The sequence below is a fragment of the Candoia aspera genome, chromosome 8 (assembly GCF_035149785.1).
Source record: "Candoia aspera isolate rCanAsp1 chromosome 8, rCanAsp1.hap2, whole genome shotgun sequence".
NCBI classification, from domain to species: domain Eukaryota; kingdom Metazoa; phylum Chordata; class Lepidosauria; order Squamata; family Boidae; genus Candoia; species Candoia aspera.
Genome location: NC_086160.1, coordinates 69,831,998 through 69,853,359, shown reverse-complemented (window position 1 = coordinate 69,853,359; position 21,362 = coordinate 69,831,998). Strand labels below are relative to the sequence as shown.

At 42.4% G+C, this 21,362-nt stretch overlaps 2 protein-coding genes across 8 annotated transcripts in view; both read right to left on the bottom strand.

Annotated features, from left to right (window-relative positions):
- The window catches only part of RUFY3 (RUN and FYVE domain containing 3), a 55,783-nt gene extending 42,623 nt beyond the window's left edge, over nt 1–13,160 (bottom strand). For 2 of the 7 annotated variants that reach the window (XR_010068395.1, XM_063309927.1), the window contains exon 1: nt 12,810–13,160. Coding sequence is in view for 5 of the 7 variants with exons in the window: in XM_063309927.1 (XP_063165997.1) it covers nt 12,810–13,086 (277 nt within the window). In the remaining 2 variants the exon portion in view is untranslated. Of the gene's footprint in view, nt 1–3,240; nt 4,024–12,809 lie in introns of those variants that run through there. The other 5 variants (XR_010068396.1, XM_063309925.1, XM_063309923.1 and 2 more) reach the window with 5 other exon arrangements.
- A 4,104-nt stretch (nt 13,161–17,264) lies between these two features.
- UTP3 (UTP3 small subunit processome component) lies at nt 17,265–18,915 on the bottom strand. The gene has a single exon (XM_063310053.1). The coding sequence runs from the start codon at nt 18,829–18,831 to the stop codon at nt 17,359–17,361; it is 1,473 nt and encodes a 490-aa protein (XP_063166123.1). The 5' UTR covers nt 18,832–18,915; the 3' UTR covers nt 17,265–17,358.
- Nucleotides 18,916–21,362: the final 2,447 nt, after the last annotated feature.

The following is a 21,362-nucleotide window of genomic DNA, read 5'->3' as shown; positions in this document are numbered from 1 at the left end:
CATAGTAAAAGTTCATGTTTCATGTCTGATAAGAATTTATGGGCAGATAACATTTTTATATTTCCTATCCAGGTAGTTGTTATCAATGTATGAATTTTCTTTATACATTTTTATCAATGTACTGTATGTATGTATACTGTATGTATGCAGAGGGTTTACACAGGCAAAATGATGCTCCCAGTATCTGGAATATCTACGCAGTGCCTTCTTTAACAATATATATTTCTGGAGATCTAAGTATCACATAAGGAGTTTAAGACTAACATCCATTATTTCATGAACCTTCCTAGCTGGCTTACCTTGATGGAGCTTGGAAGCCAAGCAGGATCAGCTCTGGTTCGAAGGGAATTCCAGGACCGTAGGCTAGAATGGGAAATTAAGAAAACACCCCAGAAGGCAGTAGCAAGCTACTTCCATACCGTTGCCAAGAAAGCGAGATGGTTGGGTCCATGAAGTCACCAAGAGTCAAGTTCAACTTGAAGGAGATTTTTCTTATTGATCTTTCCTTAACACTGAGTTTCACAAGATTAGAACTAGGATATGGAGTGTAGGTTGCTTACTAACAAACTGTTAGGGGCTTCCCACCCATCCCAAAGCCTTTTCCATATCTCATTTGTCTTTTTGACCAGATGCTGTTTCTATTGCATTCATTAATATTTTCATCTGAATTAAATTGTGCAGATGGCTTCATCTGACTATCAGAACTGTAGGAATCCTAGAAACTCAGTAATTAATAGCTAAAAGAAAATCACCACTGTAGTTAAACGTAAGTTATTAAAAGAAACACACAATTTATTACAGCTGTAGAAAGTCCTGGGGTACATTGGAAAGAAGGTCAATCAGAGAAGGGGTTCTCTTAAAACTGGAAAGTGTGCAGCAACATGCAAACACATACATAGGCATACATACACAAACACACACAAACTTTTACAGCTAATATTCAACTCTGCTAATGTACATAAAATATGGCCAGTATGCCCTGGCTTTCTCTGTTAAAACAATGTTATTCCTTTTATCATTAGTAACCCAAGGTGAAATAACTTCCATGAATTTTATAACTGCTGAGAAAATATGCTTCCAGAAGTGTCAGCTCATGTACATTAGCCCTACTTTAGATGCTAGAAGTGAGTTTGTTTAGCAGTGAAACATGGAAGGGAACCACTGGAAACTGGAATAAAATACCTCATTGTGTTTTATTCCAATTTTCTTCCACAACAAAATCGCACTGTTCATACTTAGGTAGTGGAAAGCCCTATATGCGCTAGAGTTGTGAATTATTTACCACTCTGTGACTGTCAGTAAGGGCAATAAGTGATAACAGTAAGTTCAGAGGAAGAATGTCAAAGGCAGACAAATCAAAACGGTCTCTTACGGAAAACACAGCAAAAGAGAAAGTCAGAGGCTATTTTAAATAATGCAAATTATCTAATGATACTAATGCTGCTATGTCCAGGAATCTTTTTTCAAATCCAAACACTTTATTTTTTAATCATTTTTATGGACTACAAAGCTTGTTAGCTTGTGGCCACCTCCTTTTAAAAAACGTACTATAGAAATGTAGGTGTCACCTATGTCAAATGCTATTCAACTTTCACCCTTACAAAATACTGCTCATTATGAATTCCAGAAAGTCATCGTAAAGGACACCTGCCTCTACTTCTGAATTGCTTGGTTTATATAAAATTAGAAATAAAACACCAGGGCGTATCTCAAAGGAATTTGTGTAAATGAACTCTTAAAAAATAGCATCCAAACCGAGATTTGAGTTGAAAAGGAAGTCGCATCTTAAATACATCCTTTTCAATGTCTGCATATAAAAGGGTTTAAAATTACAACAGGCAGATAGAACAATGAAGATTTAAACAGAGATTGAGTGCAGGATAATCTCCTGCAAAATAAAGTTTCCATATATTAAAATAATTTGCTCACTTTCATTTCATTACCTTCCACTTTTCCTCTTCTCTGCCTTCCATTTAAAAACTGAATAGTCCTTTCTTGGAGACTCAAATGTAGGGAAGTGTCTATGAATGCTGTAAGCGCATAGTACTGGGGACATATGATAATATTAGCCAGCGATTAGACTTCCTATAGTGTGAAACATCCCCAAGGCAGGCAGGATGCTGATTTTTTTATCTGGAGCCTGTAATTTATTGCCACTATATGACGGATCAAAAGCTTCCAGAAATGTTTTCAGCTAGAAGCCGAGATTGGAAAAACAAAGCCACACAAGGTGGCTACTGGGCAGGGAACCTGTGCTTCATGTCTGGGTCAGAGATGGGAATCAACAAAGAAAAAAAATGAATTGGCTCTTCTCTGTGAAAGCAAGGACTGAGAACCAGCCTCAGTTAACTTTGGATATGAGAGATCATCCTCACCTTGAAACGAGCTCAGGTAATACGAGGCTGCCCATCGTGACGTTGTCAAACAGCCGTGGATTCCACACCTGTGAATGTTATACTGGGGCACGATATTGCAAAAGACTGAATGTTCTCACTTTGTTTCAGAAGAGCCATTATGGTAAAAATCCAGCCAGTACAGATTCGAAGAGGGCGCTAAATCCAGATGCTTCCTGGTTTTAAAATGAAGCCTTTAAACCAGGGAGCTAAGTGATACCCTTCATCCAATTCTGTGTCCTGTATCCCCTATAATTCTCCTACTAACTTATCTGTTCTTCCTGCCCAAGCAGACCACCATGAAGTCTCACTTGAAGCCCAAAAGGATGTATTTTCTACTTACACCATCTAGATTTTTAACCATAAAATTCCTTTCCTTTCAGTAAGGGGTGTAAGTTTTTTTTAAAGTCAGCTGCTTCAGTCCCTAACCCCATTATTTTATTTTTGGCAACTTTAGGAGGCTGAAATCCCATATTTAAATATCAAGATGAATTTTCTTTCGAGTGCAGAACAGGATGCACAGCCTCAGCAGGTTATTCTGCTAGATCTTGCTGCAAAGAGCAAAGGTGCCTAAGAAAAACAGAATAATCCAAGGGAAGCCAACTGTTTTTCCTGCTGTTGACCTCAGCCTCCAGCCAATGTTTCCATTCCACAAAGCAGCTGCTTTTTAAATCGGACTTGGAGACGATGGCATGGACAGCATTCAGATTAAATAAGGCCATTCAATGTATAGTAGAAAGGCTAAGTTTGGCCCCCAAGCCCTGGAACAGGGGGAATGCATGCACACATCCCATCCCCACCGTTTTACACCGCAACAAGGGTTGGATGGCAGAATGTGCAATCATACCTTCTTGGCTAGGCTCGGGGTCAGGCGTGAGAGAGATGTCATCCAGCTCTCTCAAACAGAGCCATTCTCCATCCATGGATACTCGAAATTTGCAAAGATAGATGGTTTCCATGGCAGCCTGTGTGATCTTGTCTGTGGTGGGAGTTGGCGTATCGCTTTGAGGCGTCAGAGCGGACATGATGACTCAGCTGATACAACAATAAAGCAAATTTGGAAAAAAAAACAAAAAAAAAACAAAACCATAAAAAGGAAAAAAATCTTCCCGTCGAAGAGAAAAAGCAAATGCCTTGCCAGCGCAGGAAAGATTTGCTCGAGAACAGACAATGCACTACTTTGAGGAAAGCAAGGCACGGGGGAAGGGGGGAAGATACCCCTTCTCAGCTGTTTCCCTTTCTCCGTTCTCTTCTGCACCGCTGCACACCCGGGCACGCACACTCGGTTTCACTAGGAGCTATTATTCCTAAAGAACCACCTCAAGCAGGGCCTCTGCATCAGGGGGGCAAAAAATAGCCCTCTTTGCTGTGTCCTAAAAAAAGCCTTTTCTTAAAAAAAAAAAAAAAAAACGCACCAAAGATGGTAAAACAGCAACAATGAAAAGAATGAGAAGAAAAGGTATCCAGGATCCACTGAGATCTATAGCTTCTCTCTCTCTCTCTCTCCCCCTTTCAGATCAAGCCAGATACAGAGTGATAATAGGACTGGATTGTGCGCAGTTAAGGAGGGTGTTGACCAAAATGGCTGACTAATGAACTGAAATGAAAATTCAGACTCATGTGACCAGCTTGCTCTGAGCGTATGGCAAGCAATTCCCAAGATGCTTTATAGATGCTGCTGATGCAGGAAGAAGAAGAACGAAGCTGATCCTACTCTCAACATCCCCAGCCCCTGCTCAGCCTGAGCTAGTCCAACCCACCTCAGGGCACAAAGAGATATAAGCGTGCTTGCGATCAACCTGAATGGAGGCACAGATGTTTACCTAACAGGGTTTTCAAAACATGTTTAGCCCACGCTTATTATTTAGTGATCTGCCTCCTGACAGGGGAGACCACATCCCATAAACACATCCGTTTCATACGTATTTAACACCAATGCCAGAAAAAAACAAACAATTGAAAAGGGATTCTGCCAAATACCCAATGCTTTGCATACACAGGTATTATCTGAAATATAAGTAATGTACAAATACCAACAACAGCATGTGTCCAAAGAGGATGACAGCATATTTTGTAGCTAACACCAATTAAATAGTCTATAAAGATCAAAGGCACCACAGGCACAACAGAACTTGTCAGTCTGTAGCAAAAGTCATAACCTCAGTTTGCAACTAATGTAAACAGATTTATTCACCTTCCAAGAGAATAAGGAAAATGGGACTCCAGAGTCCAGTTCCTGGAGATACTCGCTACCTGTTTATTATGTTTAATTTGGGATAATTTTCCTAAGTTCACTTCATAAAAACTGAGATATGACTCTAGAAGAAATTATCATTGGATGGATATGATACGAAATGACTGGAACATACTCCATACAGAGAAAAATGAACTACTATCCAAGATAACAGGACAGCTGTTCCAAAGCCATCTTAGATCTTGCTTGAATTTGCCATTAAGAACTTGCATGAAGTAGATATATCCACTGTATACTTGTGAGGTAAGAACTAAGAAGAATACTGAATATTTTAAACCAGGAACAGGCAATCAAAGTTCCTGAGACTAGGCATAGCTAGATCAAAACCCTTATGGAGGAGATTAGATCCTTCATAACAGCTTTCTGTCTTTTCTTCCTGGATACTTCTTAAGAGAGAAGGAAGAGGTTATCAGAAAAAAGGGGATCTCAGAGAGTGAATGAGTATCACCATTTACTTTTGGCTCTATCTCATTTCTGCTCCATCTACCACGTGGCCTCCAACAAACTACCTATGAGGGACTGTAGATGACAACAGAACAAAAAGGTTGCCCACCAATTTTTAAGCCATAGGCAAGGCTTCAGAAGAATGTGACTATTGACATGATCTGGCAATATTATAATAAAACCCACTTAGAATAAATATTAAACCCTACAAAGAAAGTAGAACTCTACACAGAAGAGGCCTATAGCTAGACAATTACGATTGAGAAGCCAAGCTTGACTAACAAACCATTATATTGCTTCTTTTGCAGAGAAAAGGACACCTTTTTTGCCTATTCCGGACTGAAATTCCCACATCCGACTCCTAGAGATTAAGAGATTAAGTTTCCTTCTGTGACAATCGAAGGCTTTACGTGGTCAGAAACAGATGTATGAACATCCACTAATATAAACAGAGTCTATTTTAATTTTTGATGTGAGACTTCTCAAAGACGAAATCACAATACTGTCTAAAGCACTTTTGTATAAAGTATTAAACCAACTATGCACCACAGAAGTTTTAGAAAGACCGTATGTCTCACAGAACTACCTCAATAACCATACTGAAAATGCACCTCATTGTCCATAAGTCACACCGCATACACCCTCTATAAAGTACGAGAGGACAATCTCCATGCTACCAAGGCCTTGCAAATCAAAATAACGCTAGAGGCTCCAGCTTTACTTTGTGGTAAGCCTAGTTCCCACTGTTTAAAATTAAAGGACTCTAAAAAAGAAATTATAACCAAGTAGTGCAGGGAGAATGATTGATACCAGGATATTTATCTGCAAACACATTGGTGCCAATGAGTACCATTTTCATTTCCTTACTATAGGTTTCCTACAATGTGAAGATTTTCCTAGTAATCACCTTCTTAGTTATCATGTAAACCAGAAGCATACATTAAAATCACTGCATATCAGATACCAATCTATGCTCTGATTTAGGCTCAGAGTAGGTAATATTTTTCTCTGTTCTTTATTCTCATTACCCATGACACAGTAATACAGATGGGAAAATACGTCAGTGCATTGTTTGTTCAAGGCTATCCAAGGACTAGAACTCAGAAACAGGTGCTACAACCCAGACATCATATTTATTATCTAATTGAGAAAACAGTGCTTGATACTTCAAAACAGTATATTTCATTTGACTTCAATTTGGTTTTTTTCAGTGCTATCTCTGATCTCTGCTACCTCACATCTTAGGTTGTACTCACTTGTGATGTACAAAACATTTTGCATTCAAAATATTTCCAACGCAGAACGATTCTGACCTTGCCAGAACATGTTGTTCCAATCTTACTGGAAGTAAAGCCAGTAATGTTTAATTACTGGCCTAAACGTATCTACCAGCCCACTGGGCTGCTCTACTGTTACCGATGATACCTGTCAACACACTTGGAAGAACTCCCTCAAGCAGAAGCTTCTTTCATGTGGCCTTTTTCAGGCCATTTGAGGTAACCTGGGTTGCTCTCAGGCTAAAGATCAGATGGCTCAACAACTGAGCTGCGATATAATTTGAACTGACTGCCCAGTTTGTGTAAGTTACTAAAAACAACCGAAGAGGCATGGCTTCTTGTAGAGTACTGGAAATACTCTAGAGGAGCTAAAGGACTGGAACATTTTTAAACCCAGCGGAATGAGATAATACTTGGAATGCTTCCCTGATTCCAAGGAGGAAGAAGTTCAGTACAATCAGACCTCCAAGGTTCTGTTATTACAGCCCATCTCAATAAAAGGAGATTTGGTCTTCCTGCGGAGTTGATTTCTTGGTCTGATCTTCCTCGTAGGGCTGACAATCCTTATACTCCCTGACCTGGTGAAACTACTGTTAGGTTTTAACCTAGGCTTGCTATAATGCCTTCCTTCAGCACTGTTACAGGGTACCTCAGGGACTTTAAGATGGATGGACTTCAACTCCCAGAATTCCCCCAGCCAGCATGCTTAAAGTTCCTGAGGTTGAGAAACACTAAGGTAGATATTGCAAACTCCCCATGCCTCGTTTCTGCCCTTGTTACACACAAGAGGAAGGATCAGCAATCCCCAGACCCTCAGATAGTTTCTATGCTGATTTTCCGCTCGCTGATAAACTTTTTTTTATATACAAACTGCAATATTGCAAAGTTTTGTTATCTAGCACCAAAGCTTTGGCAGGAGATCCATAGTAAGATTTAAGATGGATCCCTATATATGTTCATTTGGGTTTACAGGTAGTCCTCACTTAATGACCATTTGTTTAGTGATGGTTCGGACTTACGATGGTGCTGAAAAAACCAACATATGACAGGTCCTCACACTTCCAACTGTTGCAGCATCCCCCGTGGCCACACGATCACAATTTGGGCACTTGGCAACCAGTTTGCATTTATGACCGTCGCAGTGTCATGTGGTCACGTGATGGCCATTTTCTACAGTACCTTCCTGGCCAGCTTCTGGCAAGCAAAATCAATGAGGAACCACGAGTCACTTAACGACTGCTGCAAAATAGATTGTAAAATCGGGTCAGATTTGCTGAATGACCGCTTTACTTAGCAACTGAAATTCCGGTCCCAATTGTGATCATTAAACAAGGACTACCTGTATCTATTTTGGCTCTCTCCCCCCCCTCCCTTTTTCTGTTTTATTTGCTTTTATTTGTATCTGTTTTAAAGGCTGTAATACATAGAATTGACTAATCTTACTGGAAGTGTTCCCTGATGAAAACACCTATTTCAAGTTTAAAGCACAATAGTTTCAACCAGGAACACTCCCAAAATGGTTAGAATGGCGTAAGAACTCTTCTGATAAGGCTGCAACATATTTTCTGTTCCAGTAAGGCAAGAAATATTTTGAGTTCAAAACATTTCAAATTTGAAATGTTTTGACATCCCTACTTTTTGATTCCCACTGAGCTAAATCCCGACCAACCACACATTATTTCCCCTACAGAAATATTTCCAAACTTCTTGGTAATACAACATAAAAAGAACCAATTTATCTACAACTTTAGACTTGGTCCTGACAAAACACTTATTTTTTCACTGCCTGTGCAGTGCTTCAGATCTGATTCAGGAGAGGGGCTTCAGAAGAATGAGAGTGCAAATACAGTTCCTGTTTGTGACTCATTAAAGCAGCTGTGTCTGTTTCTAGCATCAGATGGCTGCAGAGAGGCCCCACAGCATTCTAGAAAAAGATGTGGGTGTTTTAATGAATCACAGATAAGTTCACACTCCCAATGTTCTAAGGTCCCTCTTCCAAATCCAGTCTGAAGAACCGCACTGCTAAACGCAGCAATGTCTCACAAGTCAAATATGGAAAAGGATAAAATTATATCACTTGGTAGTGTACGTGAACATAGACAGGCTGCCTCTTATGTCCTGGGATGGCTGGTTTCCTCACTGGGTCAAAACCAAATCCATGAACTTGACACTCCAGAACACCCATCTCTCATATCCAAAATGTCTGTGCCACTTCTAACATGCATGTCACAAATTTGCCAGATACAATGTGATATCTGAAGCAAAGATGGGGATCCTGACTTCCAGAGCAGGATGAGGTTCCCTATCTCCATAGCTGCTGAAAACTGGTGGCAAAGGGGTTTGAGGTAGGAAACACCCCAAAACTGAAAGGTAAGCTGTAAAATAGGCTTAAGATATTATAAAGGACTAGACAACTCATGACCCGTTGGGTCATCATTTTAGAGATATTTCCTTACCAGATTCCTCAATACGTTCAACAATGGCTGAACTTCTAATGCCCTGCCTTCACTAGAAAAGTTCTTAAAAATTCAGAGAGATATTCAGAGATGTATCTGCCTTGAAAATAGCTCATGTCATTCATATTCATCAGGAGTTGACCACAGAAAATGTTTTATGACATTTTGTATTATGTCATAAAATGTTTTTTTGGTATTTATAAAATTTGCCAATTTTCAATTCCATGGGAGTCATGGGTCCTGGATTTTGGATTGCATTCTGTAAGTTAGCCCATTTGAGGTAACTTGGTTCAAAAATTGTTGCCCTACGAGGCATCGTTTCACCCAGTTAAAGATTACAGACAGACACAAGAGCTTTAGTAATACAGAGATAACCACCACCTAACCTCCCTCATCAGCCCTTTAAGGTGGGCTAGCTCAGGAAACAGACTTGGCAGGGATTCCAGGAATACTCTTTATTGTAGTAAGGGAGAATAACAGAATTTTGAAAGCTTGTCCAAGTTTCTCTTTGTCCAATTCTATACCAAACAAAATCAAGGCAGGGTTATTTTGATTTTCTTTCTCACACTTCCTTCTCTCTCAGGACTGTGTAACCTCTTCTCCATTCCTTTTTTAATGGCCCACTCCCTTCTTTGCCCCTTCACAGCTCATACCTTTCTCCAAGGTCAGCTTTGCATTCCTTTACACCCCAAACACACAGACCTGCAAACATAAAAAGAGAAGGCCTTGTCCTGCCCGCTTTGCATCTTTATTTGGTTCACTGTGGCTCTCAAATACCCCAGCCACAAAGAGCTTGACCGCTCCTGTTTGAGAGAATCAAAGCCCTGAAAAGAAATATTTTCCTAGCAACTAAAATAGCAATAAAACTAATTCCTAAGCAGAAAAGCACATGATGGGCATCAGTTGTGAGGGACATGGACTATCAAAACACACTTCAAATCTAGGCAACGACTTTATGTATTGTTTAGGCAGTAAAATGCTTTGGGCAGATCTAGCCTTTGTACAGGGTTTGTACAGAACTTGAAAATCAAGTAATGCTACCCTCCCTTTCATATCTATTTCTTCTTTTCTTTTTTCTATCCCTTTATTACTTTTATAAATAACTCAAGGCAGCAAACATACCTAATACTCTTTCCTCCTCCTATTTTCTCCCCAACATCAACCCTGTGAGGTGAGTTGGGCTGAGAGAGGGGGACCGGCCCAAGGTCACCCAGCCGGCTTTCATGCCTAAGGTGGGACTAGAACTCACCATCTCCTGGTTTCTAGCCTGGTGCCTTAACTCATTCCTACTAATTATTAAAGTTATTAATACAAATTATTCTTTGATTCGGTAGGACAAAAAAAATTGCCAAGCACTAGATGGAAAGTGGTCATGGAAACATAATCAGTCACTGCCACCTACTATATAGAACTACTGATTTTATACTATGCAATAGTACAGGATGAGTTTTGCAAAAGGAAACAATGTCAAAAGAGATAAGATCTTCCAAGTTTTCATTCTTGTTTTGGCTCCTTCCATGATTTGAGACAGAACACATATGCTCTCCGCTTCAGTTTCTCAATCTGCTTCACAAAAATAACTGCTTGATTCACCAACAGTTGGTCTAAATTAGCATGCTGCTTCATTTGCTCTTCAAGCACATGAGCAACATGCTACTTGACTGGTAGAACCGGTATTTCAACCCTGAAGTCAGCTTCTACTACACATCTATTTGTCTCTACACACATCACAATAATGAATCCCTGTTCACTGCCATAATCAACCGATTGCTGCCTAAATACTTTTAAAGCCCAAGTAAGGTCTATCTATGTAGTTGCTAAGAGTCAACCCCAACTTGATGGCACATAATCAATCAACCGCTCCAACATCTTCTCCCATATCAGTCTGTTCACTAGGAGCTCTCCATCATTGACAGTAAGACAGCATGTCAGGCTTTTAAATACTGTAACCATGAAAGCATTACTTTAAGCTAGTTTTTATTGGTTTGGTTTTTTTCTATTATCTTATGCCAATATTTTATTCATTTTGTAATATTTGTATTCTCTACTTTGGAACCCAACATGAAGATACTGCCTAAGTCTGGAAGGGCACAGTAAATATGTTTAGAAAGTAACAAACGTTTTCCTAATTCTTGCTATTCTTTCTCTTGCATATATTTATCACAAATGTTCTAAATTTCTTTAGTCTACCTGCTTTATTTTGCTGAAGTAATGTACCTCTCTGGTCATTTAAAAAGAAAGGTAACATTGATAAGCTAAGATAGAAGGAAAAATAAACTATATATTTAAAAAATATTTATAGATTAAATTTATAAATTTAATCTAGGAAAAATACACAACCTTTTTTTCTAGGAACAGCATAGGAGCATAAAAATGTTGCCTGTTTTAGAAATTTGAACAGTTAGGCTTCCTCTATTGAGTGTATTATATGATAAGCAAAAAAATAGAACAAAAAGTTATATCAAGATCGATAATATTTCTCTTGGGGTCAAAAAAGCCCTGTTCTTTTTGTACCCAAAAACCCTAAAAGCATCTTCTGCAGTACAACTGGTGGTTATAGCAGTAATAGTGCTCAGATTATAAATAAAATGCTTGCACACTTAACACCATCAGTTACTAATATAAAAACACTACGTCTGGCTTGATTACACCCCTGGAACATCTTTCACCCTCCTACCAATTCAAAAAGGTAACTTTTTACAGAAAAGCATAGAAAAACCACTTCCAGAGTCAATCCTCCCCTTGTCTGAATTAAGCAAAGACTCCTTTGAATTCAGCGGGGCTCCTGGTGACTTCACGGACACTACCATACTGTTTTCTCAGGTGCATACAGAAACGGTTTGCCAGATTTCTTCTGGGACCTGGTTTCCCCCACCATAATTTTCCAATCTAAAAAGCAAAAGGAAACTTTGATTCCAAAGGAAAACCACTGTTGTTATTCGTTTTAAGTTTCTTCTACATTCCAAAGACAGAACACATCTTTTCTCAACCAGTGTTCAGTATCAAGCTGATGGTTTTAAAGTATTGTAGTTGCTGATTATGTGCCATCAAGGTAGTGTCAACTCTTAGCCACCACATAGTTGCCTGGAAAAGTGAAGGACCAGTCCCCAACATGGTCCTTCAGGTCTTCCAAGAGTCCATCCCCCTTGCTGCTGGTCATCCTCTTCTTCTCTTTCCTTCCACCTTTCCCAGCATTATAGACTTCTCCAGAAAGCTAACTACTACTATCATCACTACTATTTAGGGAAAGGGCTGATACGCCACTATAAGAAGATCTGTGTTGCTGTTTTTTCTGCAGAATCAGCCTCTTTTTCTCCCCAAAGAATGAACGAGACGGGTGGGCAACAAAGAAAAAAGGGGAAAACAGGAAAACCAATACCCAGAGTTGTAACCTAGGCACTTCTCCTTGGAGGAGTTCCTGCAGAGTGACTTCCAAATAATCCTGCCAGGCAGAAAAAGCAGTAAAGAGACTTCTCTCCAATAACCACTTTGCTTTTTCTTAGCTGGCACCAATCTTCAGTTAAAACAGCTTTCTTTTGGATAGACTTTAACCCATTGGTTTAATAAACAAAACCACAGGCCGTGACATGGCAAAGCAGGTGACAAGTGGCCTGAAGGACTGGAAGGGGTGGTGGGTGAGGAGGGAGGGTAGCCAGTCACACCCAGGCTTTGGAGCAAACATACAAAAAAAAAGGGGTGAAACCACCACCACCTCATAACAGGTAGGAAGGAAATCTTCCCTTGAAGGATTTGGGGGGTGCGCGGAAAGCAGGGAGTGCCCGTTAGAAAGGGGCACTGATGGGTTGGAGTCCAGCTCCCCACCATCCCCAGCCAGCAGGGACTCTCTCCCCACCCCCGCTGGGGATAATGGGAGTCGAGGTCCCACCCTACGAAGTCCCCAAGTTGAGGAAGGTCTGGAGCAGGGTGCGGCTATGCGCGAAGCCCGGAGGAAAGCGAGCGGGCGGGCGGGCAACGGGCTACTCACGGGCGCCGCCGGCTCGCGGCTGTCCGGGCTCCGGCCCGACGTAGCTAAGCAGAACCGGCAGCGGGGCGCCGCGAGGGCCCGGCGGGGCGGCGCGCCAAGCGCTCTGGGGCTGCGCGCCGGGCGCGGCGGTGGTAGCGGCGGCGCCTCCCCGGCCGGGGTAGAGGAGGAAGAAAGGGGGCGAGTCCGGCGCCGGCGCCTCCTCCTCCCCCTCCTCCTCCCCGTCCGCTTCCCCGCCGGCTTCCCGCCTCTGGGCGCTGCGGCTGCCGGGGCTCTCCATGCCGGCGAAGCGCGGCGCTCCTCTGCCTCCCCGGGGCGCTCCGAGCGCGGCGCCGAGCGAAGGCGGGCCACCCGCCGCGCCGCCTCCCCGCAGACCAGCCCTGCTCGGGCCCAGCCGGCCGGGGTGGCGCGTCTTGACCCGGCCCTTCGCCGAGCTCCGCCCCGCCGGCCCCGACTTGGGGCGGCCTCCTCGGCGCGCGCCCCGGCTCCTCCCCGGAGCGCACGGCGCGGCTCCAGGAGCGGAGCTAGCCGGAGGAGGCGGGATCGCCCGGAAGGATCCGAGTAGATCCCAGCGAAGGTCTCCCTTCCCCGTGGAGTTCTCGCTTTGGGGTGTGGGTTTTTTTCCCCTCCCATTTTCTTTCTCATTTCCTTGGGGGATTTCTTTCCCCCTCTTTGCTATGGTTCTTGTTTGGGTTTTGGGGTAGTTTAGCTCAATTTTCTTTTTTATTTTTTTTCCCTCTTCGCCTTATAGTTCTGTGGGTAAATAATAGTTTTTTCAGACCATATAGTTGATATACACCCACCCACCCAGTAATGCAGTTAACAGCGTTATGGTGTTGCTTAGTTTGCCTACGCTGTCATAAACGGTTACCCTTTTTTAAAAGAAACGTTCATTCCAGTCGAAGGCTTAAGATCAGAAGCAGCCTGGCATGGCAGCACCTTTCCCAACCAACAAATTTTATCAAAAGGCGTAAGCTTAGGTTTGTAATAAAATTTATTAGTTGGGAAAGTGCTGCCAGACCGATTTTTTTTTTTTTTTTGCCACCATAGACTAACATGGCTTTTCCCCCTACAATGGGTTTGAGTCACCACAAAGAGGTTCAAATACTGTATGTATGTGTACATGTGATATATATATAGTAAAGGTAAAGGTTTCCCTTGACATTAAGTCCAGTCGTGTCCGACTCTAGGGGGCGGTGCTCATCTCCGTTTCAAAGCCGAAGAGCCGGCGTTTGTCTGTAGACACTTCCGTGGTCATGTGGCCAGCATGACTACACGGAACGCTGTTACCTGCCCGCCGAAGCGGTACCTATTAATCTACTCACATTTGCATGTTTTCGAACTGCTAGGTTGGCAGGAGCTGGGACTAGCCACGGGAGCTCACCCCGTCACGCGGATTTGAACCGCCGACCTTCCGATTGGCAAGCTCAGCAGCTCAGCGATTTAACCTGCAGCGCCACCGCATCCCTCTGATATATATATTTATGCGTGCGCGCACACACATACACTATGTATTTCTATGTATGTATACGTACATGTGAGATAGATGATATAGATATACACGCCTTCAAGTCAGTTTTTGACTCCTGGCGACTGCCTGGACAAGCCTTTACAGTTTTCTTGGCATCATTTTGGGCAGTGATTGCCAACACCTCCTTCCCAGGGCTGAGAGTGACTGGCCCAAAGCCACCCAGCCGGCCTTCATGCCTGAGAGAGACTTAGAATCTCCTGGTTTCTAGGCTAGCACCTGAACCAGCACACCAAACTGGCTCCGTTTTTTATCAGTTTTGTGGTAGGCTGGGCAACGCTGTCTCCCTGTACACATAATGTGCCCTTGTCTGGGCACAGACAGGGAAATTAACTGCATGATTAGCTTATGCAGTGTTTCTCCAGCAGGATTAACATATAGCCATCTTCCCAAAAAAACTTGAGCAGGTACTCAATACTGCTTACTTAGCTTTTGACAGCTCTGAAGTACTTAATTCTGAGCAGTGTTGTTACCCCATGGATTTAAGTAACATTAACTCAACGGGGCATCAGTAGGTTTGTAAAAATTCATAGGAACTAGTTAATGATTGGTAAAAGCATGTATTGGGTTCCCAGTGCAGGGTGGACAATTATATTTCAGTGAACTTCATTATGAGAATGAGAATTGTATTCTATTGCACTTGAATTCACTTTTCATTTATTTACTAGAGTTTCTATGCCACTCTACTCCAAATCAATGTTATCTGCAGCTCTAATGCATACCTTGTTTCTGAAATCTTGGACAAAATCAAAAGTTTTGCCCCCACATCAGATAAATTAATGCCTTTCCCCATTGAATACCTGAATATCTTTATTACTGTCTTTGACCAGCCTTTACAATAAAAGAAGAGCTTAACTCAACAATTCATTGTCAGGAAAAAGGGAAACAGTAAAACAATATAATTAAAATTTTTGCGTAATTGTATAGCTTGATAAAAATATTTGGCCACCTGGTGTGTGAGTGTAGAATCAGCATCTCTTAAAAAGGAAATGTAAAATCTATCAGTGCAACCCACAAGTTTAGAAATAATTGGGGAGATCAGAGCACGTCTTGGGGCATCATAAAAAGGACACAGTATGAGGACACAGGCAAGAGTTTCTACCTCACTGGATCCACAGGGGCAAAGTCTCTGTGAATTCCATATTGTTTTTGTTTTTTTTTAATCATCTGGATCTTTCTTGCAAATAACCCATTGTAATTTTTTTCAAACCTCTGAATAATGGTAGTTATCTAACAATTGGTAGTTATCTAACCATTACCTATGGGACTGCCTTCTCTCTGTTGTCTCTACCCGTCCAATTCGATCTGGTAGATTGGGCATGCTATGGATCCCATCAGCCAAAGAATGTTGGTTGACGGGGACTAGAAGGAATGCCTTCTCAGCCGTAGCGCCTGCCCTCTGGAATATTCTCCCCTCAGAGATCAGGATGTCCCCAACCCTGTTGGTCTTCCGTAAGGCCGTGAGGACCTGGCTATGTGCCCGGGCCTGGGGCCCCAAGTATGGTAATAGTCCCATTTCTTAGCTATATTAACATCTTACATTGCTTACTTGGCAGCCATGTATATGTATTTTTTATTGTAATTGTTTTAATTGTAATTGTTTCATTGTTTTATGGTTTTTATCGTGGTAAGCCGCCCAGAGTCACTTGCTGAGATGGGCAGCTACAGACATTGAATAGTAGTTGTTTTTCCCCATGTGTGGTATGTTTGCATGCTTTCCAATGTCTAAAATGCTCTTAATTCCATGAATTAAATGCACCAAAAAGAAAGATAATTTCAAAAATTGGAACAAATTATAGATGGATTCTAGCTTCGCAGGAGGATTTTAAACAAAATCTGGACAGCTATTAGTAATGCTGTAACTGCACAGAACAGAGTTGGATTAGATGATTGCCAAATTCCTTTCAAAATGTAAGAATGTAGGAAAATAATATACAACTTTGCAGAGTTTAACTTTGTAAGAATTTATGGGACCCGTGCTTTTCAATTTATTTATAAATTACTGGCATGATAATTTTGAATAGTTTAAATTGTTTGATAAGAATCCCCCAAAATAGCAATCATTGCTTTACTAATTCTTCAGTAAAGTTTAGTCGAGCTTAGGATGACACGGCAAGTGGAACTAATTAACTGACAGGTAGCCTTTCATTGAAAACATAGATACAAAAATAACTACCAAACCAGTCTTCCCCAAATTTGGACCTTCTATTATGCCAGTCTATGACCAAATAAAGATTTGATTTGGCACCTTCCAGATACTGGCTGGAAGGTTTGAGGAATCTGTCCAAAACCTCTGAAGATAATTAAGTTGGGGAAGACTATACATGGTGTAACAGAGAAGTAAGGCTGTCTCAGTAGGTGGCTGCATCTGGCCAACCTTTTTGAGGTTCAAAATCAAGCACAGACAGACTTGACTAGCACTTAGATTAGGAAACTACCAGGCAGTATCAAGCTGAAGGTTAGACTGAAAAATAGTAGTAAGTCCCACAGAAGGCAACAGCAAACTATTTTTTACTATGGCCAAGAAAAAATACATGGATACATCGCTGAAGTCACCAGCAGTCAAAAGTGACTCAAAGATAACTTGACTTTTATGGAACACTACAATAGCATGAAACAACTTGGAAAATTGTCCTGAATTGGTAAGACCACTGGTTGTATCCAGTGGTAAACCAAGCAGACAACACATCTGCTTGTGTATCCCTAAGTTGTATTGTCATCTGTCTCCCCTCTCCGCTATCTACGTCATACCACATTCTATTCCAGAAGTAATACCAAACTTCAGGTGCAGCTGGAGGGAACCAAATGAACCACGATTGAAGAAAAGCAGGTGCTTTGGCTAGTGCTCATTTAAACCCTTTCTATTAAGTCAAAACCCTGTAATGGGTACAACCCTGGAAGTAAGAACAATTATTAAAAATAATACATATGTAATCATTCCAAAAAAGTGTATTTATTAAGCTCATGTCCACTATCTTTAGTCTGTAAATAAAGGGGAGGAGATGAAAGGAGGGAGAGAATGGATCACTTAAGCTTAGTACTTTTCTTAACTCCAGCACGAATGCCAGACAATTCGCCTCCATATTTTTGTATTTCTCTTCGGAACTCACGAACTTGTCCCTTTCTACGGATCTTGGCTCTTCTGAATTTCTCACGATGTTTTACTCTTGGGTTACGATCAATCTTCTTTCTTTTAGGTGTGAGGCCTTTATTTTTCAAAATCTGGTACGTTGCTCCTCTCTTTTGATCTGATACATCCTCTTCAATGATGAGATGACTTGTGTCTTCTCTTTCTTCTTGTTTCCTCTTCTTCTTAAGCATTACCTTTTCTTCCATCTGCTTATAAAAATTCAGTGCAGCTTGCTCATCAAAATCTGAATCATCTGTGGGTTCTTCTTCAGCCTTGCCGTTAGAAAAGTTTGGAGATTTTGATTTCCTTTTATTAACTGTTTTTCCGACAAATGCCATGGGCTTCATCCTAGTTTCCACCCCATTGGTCTCACTACTATGGAATGCATTAAGAAGCAGACTAACCTCTGGTAACAGTTTTTGGTCCACAACTCCTAAGTCATTTATTAAATTTCTGTAAGTTACAAGCCTTTCAATGACTGGATGGCCATGGACTGGAATTCTTTTTGCTTTCAGCACCAAGTAAAAGCTGATGTTACAGCAGTAGTTCAGATAGAGGTGGTACTTGGTTTGCAAATACTGGCTACCTTTTCCCTCTGGGATGACTCTGTCCCTGACCATTTGCATAAGTGGCTCCAGTTCATCCCTGAGCTCAGTGACTTTGGCTTCAAAGTCCTGAATCAGCTCCAGCAGTTCCGGAGATTCCTTTCTCAGCAATTTCAGCTGTTCCTTTTTAGAAAGAGAGGCCAAGTCCTTGGCAATTTTCTGCCCGGACTCTTTCCCGCTTGGTGGCTCAGCTGTCCTGGTGTAAGCCTGCAGGAGGTCTAAGCCATAGTCCTCCTCCCCCAAGTTCTCCGCCATCCGCCTCTGAATGGCCTGAGCCTCTGCCTCTTCTTCCAGCTCCTCTGCTTCCGTCTCCTCCTTGCTCTTCTTCGGGGCTTTGGAACGACTCCCTGCTGCCTCGTAGTCCGTGCCATAGTAGAGCTTCTTCCGCTGACCCCAAGCCAGCTCATGGGGGAGGCCTGAGCCCCACCTGCCTTCACCCCGCTGCTCTTCCAGGTCGCTGTCCATGTCCGGAGGCTCGTCCTCCTCATCAGGCCCCGCGTGCTCGCTCGGCCCTTCCCCATCTTCCTCAGACTCACTGTCCCCGGACAGCTCCAGGCCCAGCACCTCCTCCTCCTCCTCCTCCTCGCCCTTCTCCTCCTCGCTGCCCAGGGCCGCCAGGACCGCCTCCTCCAGCCGCCGCTCGTGGAAGTCGTCCGCCTCCTCCATCACGTGAGGCTCTCCTGGCTCCGGCTCCTCCATCTTTTCTCCTCTCTCTGCCGAGGCCCGCAAAGCCTGCGGGATTCTCCGGCGTGGCTTCCCCATGATGGCTGCCGAAGCACGAACGGGGAGCCGAGACGGTCGCGCAGTCTCCCCGGCAGCGCAAGGCACTACTTCCGGGTCGAGGTTCAGTCCGCCGCCCAACGCGGAACCCGCTTCCGGTTTTCGAGGAAGGAAGGGATTCTCTCTGTACTGGCCGCCCGATTTAAAAAAAAATCCAGTCCCTAATGGAGCAGCATGAATTCCTCCCTTCCTCCCCTGTTCCACATGTAATCTTTGCCTTCCCCAAATGGTTTAACTTCAGGCGGCCGAGCGACTCGGGGAGAGCGAGGCTCCTGGTTCCGGAGAGGGCCACTTCCGGTTTGGAGACTTTGCGGGCGCTCTGCTTTGAAAATGAACATAGAGAGTGGAGCTGGCTAAATGCCGGTGTCCCGGGAATCCATCGGCTGGTATTGTTGGAAGGAGCGTTGCATCAGAATCGTGTTTTCGGGGCTCTTGACTTTTTTCCCGCCGCCCCTCCTAAACCTCCTTGGTGTGTACACTGTGGAATGCTCTCTCCCTGGTTTTCATATGGAATGTACTACTACTTTTATAGGCACCTGGGGAAGATCTGCCTCTGCACCCAGACCAATAGTGATTGAATGGTGTCTGCCCCTGTTTTTGTTTTCATTTTAATTTTTCTTTCTCCCTACTTTTACTTTTACTTTCTTACTTACTTATTTAGTTGAATTGATTGGTGGCCCAACTGCAATGGACTCTACTGTCCGTTTTTACTGTATACGGTTACTGTATGCTTTAATTTATTGCTGTTACTGGGCAGCCTAATTTTTGCAAAATGTGAATAATAAAATACAGGCAAAGGGATATGTAATTAACTTCACTGCCACTAAATAAGTCTCAACAGGTGACTGGGGCTGGTCTTTCCTGGACTTAGAAGCTATCCAAGGTTTGACCTGGGTGATATGTGGAGACAGCCAAGGAAAACCAAGAATGGAAACTAAATTGGGAAGCCAAACCAATAACAAAGACAGCTGCGCACCCATATTGTTGACAAGAAAACGACATCCAATGCTATCTGCTGGGGGAGGGATGTAAAAATTCAAGATGACAGCCACAACCATGTGATCGTGAACACCACCTTGATTTTTTGTCATCGCTCCCCAGCACAATGCCCCTGATTGTGTCCATGTAATGGAGAGTTGAATTTGACTAGAGGGCATCTTCATCTTTGGCAGAAGATAGAGCAGTTACAGATTAGGATTTCAAAGAGATGAAACATGGTGCGGTGACCCCAAGTCAAACCACAAAGAAGGGGACAATGTCTGTGCAACCCTCTGCTCCCCTTCCCTCATAATAATAGTATTTCATAATTAATGAGGTTAATGTAAAATATTGGCTTTCTTCTGAGCTTAAACAACTTTGAGTCCTTATCCTAATTATTAAACCTGTCTATTTTACTCAGCAGCCGCCTCTTACTCCCCTGTAATGACTATAGCAGCTGCACCTGTTTTGTGGTTTTCTTAAAAATAAACTGCCACCTGGGCTCTTTGCATACAATGGTTCCAGGTTTGGGTCTAATATATCTCTTTGTGGGTATCAGATGCATTCTTTCTTTCCACCACAGCTAGTCTTGGAGTAATTTGATTTTTCTTCCGTTGGCGTCTCTTTTTCTTGACTTTCTGCACTTCGTTGATTGAGAAGAGGCACTGTGTAATATATTCCAACCTGGCAAAACTATCATGGTTATGGAGGCATACGGGAGAAGAAAAGGTTGACAGGCCGTAGCAGTACTTTTGACACTGTGAATTACCCAAGATTTTTTTTTTAAATCCATACAATTGTGTCCAATTCTCAGAGACTGCCTGGACAAGTCCCTGCAGTTTTCTTGGCAAGGTTTTGCAGAAGTGGTTTGCCATTGCCTCTATCCTAAGGCTGAGACAGGGTGGCTGGCTTTGTGCTAAGTCACCTAGCTGGCTTTGTGCCTAAGACAGGACTGGAATTCAGGATCTCCTGGTTTCTAGCCTGATGCCTTAATCACTACACCAATCTGGCTCTCAAGATTATAAACTCAAGATTTTACTTGAGTTTGAAAGTAAAATAGCCTTGAGTTGAACTCAGCTACTCATGATTTACATGGACATATCTATACCGTTTCCTTGGCTTGATATATTATTGGTTTGCAATTGTTTTCTTGTATGATCTTTGTTTTAACTTACTAATCTAACTCACAGCTTCCTATACTTCCATTCAAATAGTAACCCAAGTCAACCCCACTTAGCTTTCAAGATCAGCCAATGTCAAGTGGATTCTGCCACTTCCTGAGGTTTACTTGAGATTACCACAGGCAAAAATGACCAACTGAGCACAAGGTGTGTAGGAGGACCTTCTGTTTAATCAGACTTTTCACCTTGAATCAGTGGTTAGTGAATCTTAACCACTTTATCAGATTTTAACCAGTTAGTTAATTAACTGAGCTGAGTGTCCTCTGGGCAAAATAAGTAAATGAACAGTTGGGAAAATGTTTACAGAAACACTTTATAAAATAAGAATAACTAAAGGTAACAGTTATATTACCC